Source organism: Elephantulus edwardii, unplaced genomic scaffold (assembly GCF_000299155.1).
Source record: "Elephantulus edwardii isolate Elephantulus edwardi_28Jun2011 unplaced genomic scaffold, EleEdw1.0 scaffold00028, whole genome shotgun sequence".
NCBI lineage: Eukaryota > Metazoa > Chordata > Mammalia > Macroscelidea > Macroscelididae > Elephantulus > Elephantulus edwardii.
Window position 1 is genome coordinate 19,161,427 of NW_006399778.1, and position 9,113 is coordinate 19,170,539.

The 9,113-nt window shown below is 46.7% G+C and overlaps 1 protein-coding gene across 1 annotated transcript in view; it reads right to left on the reverse strand.

Annotated features, from left to right (window-relative positions):
• The window catches only part of FHAD1 (forkhead-associated (FHA) phosphopeptide binding domain 1), a 248,176-nt gene that overhangs the window by 94,696 nt on the left and 144,367 nt on the right, over nucleotides 1–9,113 (reverse strand). Inside the window, 3 exon segments of the mRNA XM_006883707.1 lie at nucleotides 1,039–1,191; nucleotides 2,074–2,157; nucleotides 5,016–5,123. Of these exon segments, the coding sequence (XP_006883769.1) occupies nucleotides 1,039–1,191; nucleotides 2,074–2,157; nucleotides 5,016–5,123 (345 nt within the window).

Sequence of the window (9,113 nt, forward strand, 5' to 3'; positions counted from 1 at the left end):
ACACACACACACACACACACACACACACACACACACACACGAAACATGGACAGTTTGAAGCCACCAGCTTCTGCTCAGGAAAAAGATGAGGCAGTTCCCTCCTGTTAAAATTTACAGCCTCAGAAACCCGATGGAGTGGTGACCAGCAGGTTTTATATTTTCTTTTTTGAAAACCACTTACTATTAGGCTTTGTTTTTCCGTATATATGTGTGTGTATGTGTCTGAGGTTTTCCCCAGTTGCCATCGAGCCAACCTTGACTCCTGGCGAGCCCAGGTGTGTCACAGTAGAACTATGCTCAACTAGCTTTTCCGTGGCTGGTTTTTTACCTCTTGGGGACTCAAATCTCACATACACTAGAAACAGAGCAAGCCATAACTTGGTGGGGCTGCCTTGTTTCTCCAGGTCTGGAAAGTTCTCCCCGGTGACAGCATGCAGCCAACCACTTTTCCATGACTCTATCAGCTGAAAACATGAGTGAGCCATTATTTCTTCTCTGACAGGTTCCAGCATCTGAAGATTCTTCGTAGCGTCCACTCAGGCTGGACAGAGTTTCTGGGTGGTATAAAAGGTTGTAGGTCCAGCTACTCATTAAATGGTTGGTAGTTCAAATCCACCCAAATGGCGACTTTTAACCTCACAAAAGGAAAACCTACCAACCGCCCACTGCTGTTGAGCTGATTCCAATTTACAGTGGCCCTCCACTGGGTTTGTGAGGCTGTAAATCTTTCTAGTAGGAGATTGTCCATATTTCCTCCTTGAAGTACCCAGTGGATTCAAACCACTGACTTTTTGGTTAGCAGTGCCATGCATAATGCACTACACCACCAGGGCTCCTGTTCATCAATGTCATAGCCACTGACCACCCTATGCAGCCCAGATCTGCTCTGCACACACAGGGTCGCCCCGAGTTGGAATCAAGTTAATGGCAATGGCTTGGTTTTGAAAGCTGGACATTTTCCCAAAAGCAGAAACAATGAAAACCACATGCGGGGGCGGGGGGAGGGGGGCACGTGGGCAGAGGGTAGCAGGCAGGCACCTGGCAGCTGTCCAGGGAGGTCTTCAGCCTCTCGATGTTCTCCAGGACCTCCTCCTGCTTGGAGTTCTTGAGCTGCGTCTCCTTCTGCAGGATCCACTTTTTCTGCTGAAGGGAGATGCTTTCCTCGGTGATCTGGGTAATTTTCTCAATCAACTGGTGAGGAAATGGGGGAAAAGGGAGGAGTTAAAGGCCTGGTGGTTTTGGGAGGTCACCGATATCTAGGAGGAGGGGTCACGTGGTGACTTTGACTTTGAACACTGACAATAGGAAACATTTTCCAGAGTCAGAGATTATGGCTAAGAGCCCAAGGCCAGTATTGCTGCCATGGACGTGTCCCAGGCTCATCAGAATTGTTACAATAACTCGAACATCATTCGAACATGAAGTCCATACTTGGGAGGTCAGATTCCATCACACCCGATGAGAGCGACCCCAACAGGGTTTCTTATAGCTGCATCAACACAGAGTAGTAAAGTATGTCGGGACGAGTAACCACATGATACTGACAGCCAGGGGTCCAGCCTCACTCCACCCTGAGGAGGAACAAGCTGCCACACATCCAGTGTCACGAGGCAGCCTCTTTCCTCATGGTTCAGGAGGCTTAAGCATATGTAGCTGCAGAACAGAAAGAGTCCTGGCCAGCTGGATTTGATTTTCACAGAAATGTTTTTGAGGAAGAGAGCTCTGGTGGCCTAGTGGCAAGAAGGTATGCTGTAATTCTGAAGGTGTGTGGTTCGAATCCACCAGATGCTCTGCTAGAGAAGGAGGGGCAGTCTCCTCCTGTGCTGGTTGGATCCAACTCGATGGCACAAAAAAAAAAAGAAGAAGAAATGTTTTTGAGGGAATTTAAATGGGCTTTTATCCTTTAAAAGCTAGGAGATCCCATAAAAGCAAAACAACTCTAAAGAGTGCAGCGACAGTGTGAAAAGTATGTGCCACCAACAAAACAGAAACATATGCTGTCAGGGTCTGGAATCCCAGCGCCTGGAAGAAAAAAGCAAAGGAGTCAAGTGGCAACAAGAAAGCCAGACCGACCTGTTGATCGGTGATGAGCTTGTCCTGAAACGGCTTCGCGCGTCCATACGCGGCCTTGATAACCTGGCTTCTGAAATGCTCAAGCTGCAGACAGAGGAAAGGCAAGAGTCAGCGGGATGATGGGGTGCAACTGGAGCCAACAAGCCAGGGTGTTGCCTTTACATGGTGGGGGCTCGGGGGAAGAGAAAATTCGAAGAGCCTGCCTGTCTTTGATGAGATCATTCCACCTGATTTAACTCTTTGCCTCTCGCCGGAAGTGGCCGGACCCACAGAGGAAAGACAACAGCAGGTCGCAATCATTTCGTTGGCTTGACTGCCTAACCCAACTGACGCACGTGGTCAGGCACACACATGTCTCAAGCCCTCAGAAGAGGCGCCCGCTGCCAATTATCCAATGGGAAGTCTGTGACTGGGAGTGCTTTTCCCTAATTACTAGGCTAGTACCAGACTGTGGAATAAATATTGGGGCTGTCACAGCCCAACTAAACTGTGTAGTCAGCCAGGTGCCCAGGGGGAGAAGGATGCTCTCCACGCTGCCGTTCTGTGCCTTAGATGGTGACTGGAAAGAGGCTGCTGACTGCACTGATCTCTATAATCGTGGAGCCTGGTACGCTGCCTGACATAGACTCTCTCTCTCATTGCCATTGGATCAGAACTCACTCATAGCTGACCCTCCAGTGGATTTTCAGCAGCTGTATGGGAGCAGACTGCCTATCTTTTTCCCTCAAAGCACTGCCTTTGGGTTGGCAGCTCAACTCCCTCTCCGCTAGGCCACCAGAGCTCCCCTGGCACAGAGGAGACACTCAATACGTATTTGTTGAATGCTTGTGGCCACAAACATCCGTTCCAGGCAAGGTCCTTTAATTCAGCTCAGCTGGCTTTTATTGAGTGCCTCCTGTGTGCTGGTGTTTCTGGATTAAGACTGATGCACGAGCTCAGTAAAGTCTGGGATTGTTGTTATGTGCAGTCAAGTCGTCTGTGACTCACAGCAACCCTGTGTACAACAGCCCTAAGCCCTGCTCTATCCTGTGCCAGTCTCACGGTCTTTGACACACCTTATCTGCATTACCCCAGTCACCAAATCAATCCATCTCATCGAGGGTCTTCCTCTCCTGTGCTGTCCCTCCAGTTTAGGATTAGAATCACAAATTCTACCCAGAAGGTAGAAGCAGAGAGGTCCTTTCTCCAGGAATCTACCAACATGGTGGGGAGTTTTGACTTTGGTCCCCTGGCAAAATGTGGTCATCACAGCAACTAAAATGTGAAAAGCCACTAAGTCCACGTAAAGGTCAATCCTCTCCATGACCCAGGGGTATACCGCACACCAGGAAGTTCTGGAAACCAAGTCGGTGAAGTGCTACATCTCTTGAGAGCATCTCTCCAAGCATCAGGCCAGAAGCAGCCTGGGGTAACTCGAGGTGCTCTAAACTGAGATCATACTCTGGTTTCAAGATCAAAAGGAAGGCCTAGCTCATCCAAGGATAAGATTCTTTGCAGGGGACCCTTTGGGGGACTGGAGCCACATTACCAGCCTGCAGGGATGACTGGTCAGGCGTGGGCTGATGTCTCATTACTCCTGGGCGACAAACTCAATTCTAGAGTCATCTAGACTCCAGACAGACAGATGGGTAGACAGGGAGTAGGGTCCTAGAGATAGAGCAAGTGTCAGTAAGAAGGCTCACACCCTCTCTTATCCAGACCTGAGGCATCTCAGGATCTCCCAGGATCCTCCTGGATGGCCTCTGCCCAGAGTTACAGAAAGACCTTGGCACATGTACATGTCACAGATAAGGCGGGCACTGGAGGAAGGGCGGAATGCAGGAAAGGTGAGGGGTAGCTCAGGTACACAACAGGTACTCTCTGTCTTTGAGAAGTTGGCATCTGCAGGACAAATGATCCTGGGTGAGCATGACTGCAGACGACACTTGTTGTAGTGACCCTAATATCTGCACAATAGTTAAAGTCACCCTTCGATGTGTGAGTGAGTGCCTCTCAGTTTCAGCACAGGGAAACACAGCCCAGCAGGCTCACTGCTTGGCTTAGGGTTCGGACAATAGAGAGCAGAAGTGTCCTGGGAGGAAGTTGATGGGAGGGGATCCTTTCAGGATTGTGGTTCATCAAGTTTGCAGTGGGCTCTCAGCCTCTTCTAAGAATCTGATGAGTGACATGGAAGACCCTCACTCTCAGGAAAAAGGGTCCAAACACAGGTTATGTTTGTTATCCCATAGAGAGCCTGGAACCATACTGCCAGGTGAGGGCCCTGGGGAAGGAGACACAGGGAGCTGTCTTTAGGGGCTGCATTCTAGAATTGTCTGAGCTCAGTCTTGGCTTCTGGTTTAGCCTACGGTGCAGACTCATTTGGACATCTGACCCTTGTGGGTTGTGCTAGGTGTGACCGGAAGGGCCACTGGGCCGCTCTTGGGCTGGAGAATCAAAGGTGGTGGAGGGGTGGGAGGAGCCTGTCACACCATGTCAGGCACTTCTGCATTCAGCACAGACTTGCATGTCCTGATGTTTTGTTGTATTTTAAAAAACGTAGCATTTTCTATGGATGCTGACTGTGACATGTGCTGGGGGACTCAGAAGGAAGGAAGCGTGTGGTTTGTGTCAGCATGGAAAACATCAGGGAGAAAAGACTGGAAACACTGACAGGGTTAAGGAGCTTAAATCTCTCCCAGGAGGTGATGGCGTGGCCAGCTACCAGGGGCCGCAGTCGCTGCCTGGCCAGGGTCTGGGGCCCAGCAGCTGAGTGAGTGAGGTGCTTCGCAACACGGGACAACCCCTGGGATGCAGAAGCCACAGGATGCCTCTGCACAGACGATAAAAGGGAGCTGACACCGTGTCCTCCCTCAGGGCCGCCTCTTCCTCATGCTCCCCCACCGCCTGGGTGCAGAACTGAGGGGTGGGTGAGGGCCCAGGAAGGGGCTCTGGCGCTCGCCTACCTGACCTACTGCCCTTTCCAAATTGACTTTAATGAGGCTCTCTCTGCTCCCCATTTCTTGCAGATGAAGTAATTTCCTTCTGGAATCCTCCTGAAGCTTCTCTTCAACCTGAAATGATGATGAAAGGATGTGCTTGCTGCTAATGTGATCATAATGCACTCCAGGGACACGCCGTGAGGAGGTTTAATGGCCGTGGGGGCGTCCCAGAGGAGTAGGGACAGCTGCAGCCCATGTGTTGGGGTCAAGGGCGGGAATGGGGCAGGGGGAGACAGGCCCAGGGGGTGCTGTCTCCTGGGGAAAAGGCTGAGTTCTGCACCCTGTGCTCAACTATATTTTTCCTACCCCAGGTTCTGAACAAGCCGCTCAGCCTTGGAAAGTTGCTTTGTGAACTCCGTGCCTCAAAGTTCTCATCTGTCAAATGGGTGCGATGATCATAGTCCCCACCTCACAGGTGTAGCACTCAAATATGTTTAGAAATAGTGCCAAACCCAAACCAAACCCATTGCTAGCCCTCCATCAGGTGTCCAAGGCTGTGAATCTTAAAGGGAGGAGACAGCTTCATTTTTCTCTGAGGAGCAGCAGCTTGAACTGCTGACCTCTTGGTTGGTAGCCTGACACTTAATCAGGGATCCTAGAACAGTGCCAGCACTCGGTAAACCAGAAGCCACTGTTGTCAAGTTGATCTGACTCGTAACGACACTCGGACAAATAGAAGTGCCCACAGGGTTTCCCTGGATGTAAGTCTTTATGGAACCAGACTGGTGAAACTTTCTCCCATATAGCACCTGGTGGTTCAAACCCCTGACCACCTCCTTCTTTTTTTAAAATTTTTAAAATTTTATTAATTTTAATGAACATTTACAGAGATTTTGGATTTCCATTCATTCCCTTTTTCATTTTTCTCCCTGCACCCCCCCCCTCAGTTCGCTCTTCTCTTTGAAAAGTAAAATAAAAATTCTTTCATTGGTATACAATCCCTGCGCCCCCCCCCCCAGTAAACTCCACTATACAGCCTTCATTCTGGACTCTTGTCATGACTATAATACCCAATCATATATCGCTTTTAAACTGTTCTCTCCCGCATCTGTTTCAATGCAGTATACATAATTTATCCAATTTTTCCCAGCCTCCCCTCAACCTTGATGTCAGTCTCGTTTTACAACAGTGGCACTAAGCAGTATTTGTCCTTTTGTGACTGAGGTATTTCACTCAGCATAATGTCCTCCAGGGTCATAATTTTGAATAATATTGCACGAGTTCCTTGTTTTTCAATGCAGCGTAGTATTCCATTGTGTGAATATACGACAGCTTCTCTATCCATTTGTTGATGGGCACTTGGGTTGTTTCCAACTCTTTGCTATTGTGAACAAAGCTGCAATAAACATGGGTGTGCAGACCCCTGACCTTCTCATTAGCAGCTGATCATTATAACCACTGCACCATCAGGTCTCCATAGTACTTTGTAAACCCACTGTCATCTAGTCTAGTCTCCCTTATGTTGCTGTTGTTATGTGCCTGTCTTTCTCCTGTGGAGTGGCTGAAGGATTTAAAGTGAAGACATTTGGTTGGGAGTGTAACACATTATTGTTGTTGTTGTACCATGGAGTCAGAACCAACTCACAGCTGACCCTCTGGCAGGTTTTCAGAAGCAGTTAATTGCATGGGAGGAGACTGTTCATCATCCTCTCGTGGAGCAGCTGGTGGCCTTGAACCGAATGCCTTCAGGATTGCAGCTCAGCTTCTTACCCCTAGGGCACCAGAGCTCCCCATTAACACTTGTTATTGCTGTTGTGAGGTGCCACTGAGTTAAATAAGACTCATAGCAATCCTATAAACAACAAATCTGAGCCCTGTTGTTTCCTGTGTCATTCTCATCATCTCTGAAATTCTCAAGCCTTTGCTGCAGTCATTGTGTCCGTTTGTCTGGTTGAGGGTCTTCCTCTTTTTCACTAACCCTCCACCTTTCCAAGCATGATGACCTCCAAGGAATAGCTGCTCCTAGAAACACGTCCAGAGTCTGTGAGACAAAGCTTTGCCTCCAAAAAGCACTCTGGGTTCACCTTCTCTGAGACCTATCTGTTTGTTCTTTTGACAGTTCATGGGATATTCTGCACTGTTCTCCAACACCATAGCTCAAAGGCATCAATAATTCTTCTGTCATCCTTGTTCACTGTCCAGCTCTCGGATGCACACAAACGATTGAAAAGATCATGGTCTGAGTCAGGTGCACCTTAGTCTTCAAACTGACATCATTGCTCCTCAATAATTTGGAGAAGCCTGTGACTGTTGACTTCCCATGTGCAATACATCTTCTAGCTTGCTGGCTGCTGGCAGCAAGGGTGTTGATTGTTGATCCAAGTAAAATGAAGTTATCCACAATTTCAATCTTTTCTCTGTCCATCACAATGTTGCCTATTGGTTCAGTGGTAAGAATTTTTGTTTACTTAACATTGAAATGTGACCCATATTTGGAGGCTGTATTCTTTGATCTTCTGCAGCAAGGATTTCAAGACCCCCTCATTTCCAGCAAGCACGATTGTGTCATCTGCATAACATAGGTTATTGGTGATTCTTCTTTACAAGTCTAGCTTTTTGAATAATTTGCCCAACATACAGATTGAATAGGAGAAAGGATACAACCCTGACATACAATAGTTTCTTAATTTTAAGCCACGTGGTATTCCTTTTCTTTCTTAACAGCCTCTTGGTCTATATAAAGGTTTTGTCTGAGCACAATGAAGTGTTCTGGGATTCCCTTTCCTCTCAATGTTAGCCATAATTTGTTATGATCCACACAGTCAAATGCCTTTGCTTAGTCTATAAAGCACAAATAGATATTTTCCTGGTATTTACTCTCAGCCAGGATCCATCTAACATCAGCAAAGATATCATGGGTGCCACGGCCTCTTCTAAATCTACCTTGAACTTCTAGTATTCTCTGTGTACTATTCTAGACATTTTGGAATGATCTTCAGCAGTATTTTACTTGCATATGATATTAATGATCTTGTTCAGTAAGATCCACATTCTGTTGGATCATCTTTCTTGGGAATGGGAACAAATATGAATCTCTCCCAGTCAATTGTTCTCCAAAACTCCTGGCTTAGACTAGTGAGTGTATCCAGGGCCACTGCATCTGTTAATTGAGTAAAAGTTTTAAAAAACCCTCCAAATGCACTGCCATTGAAGTGGTTCTGATAAATAGCAGCCCTCCATTGGGTTTCAAAAGTTATAAAATGCAATGTAAGAAGACTTCTCACCTTTCTTCTGCAGGGCTACTAGTGGCTTTGGACTGTCCCTGGTCCTGGGGTTAACAGTAAAATTCACTACAGATGACACCACTCGCATTCCCTTAGAATTTAGCAAGGGTTCTAGAATTATGTTAAGTATCGTAACTCATAAAATGGGAACGAAAACACCACACATATAGCATAAATACATATGCTAATACTATAAGTAACATAGCCAGATCAGGACATAGTGGATACTTGCTATATGTTATCACTGGGCTTGTAATCATTACTATTTGTCATTGCTGCTGTTAGCACATTCATTCACCAATGGAAACATCTGAGAGATCAAGCAACCAAAATGAATGGACTGCAGCATGCAAAGGAAGGTGCTGAAATTGAGGAAACTTGCTTATTTACGTCTAGTCTCTCTTTTCAAATGTTTTATCATGATTTGCATATAAGTTTATAAAGAGAATTGGTTTCCGTGCAACAATTCATACACTATACACAGCTCGCCCAAGTGAGCTTCAGAGTGTTCAATGCTGCCCTCTACTGGCAAATACAGGCCCTGCAGTTTTTGCTTAAACGCTGTAAACCAACAAGTTTGAAAAATTAATTTTTGAACAATAAACATTGATTGAGTGCCTTCTGAGCCTTGGCCTTTGTCACTTTCAGGAAATGATGCAAAAACTCCTCAATTAAAAGACTTTATGTTGAAATAACTTCATAGTTGGCTATTAGAGGCTTCTTGTGCATCTGAACACTTAATTGTGCTCATATAAAACCTATACATGAAGCCAAAGCAAAGACATTAAAGGCCAAGAAGGCAGGACTGAAGGGCATCCACAGCCAAAAAAAAAAAAAA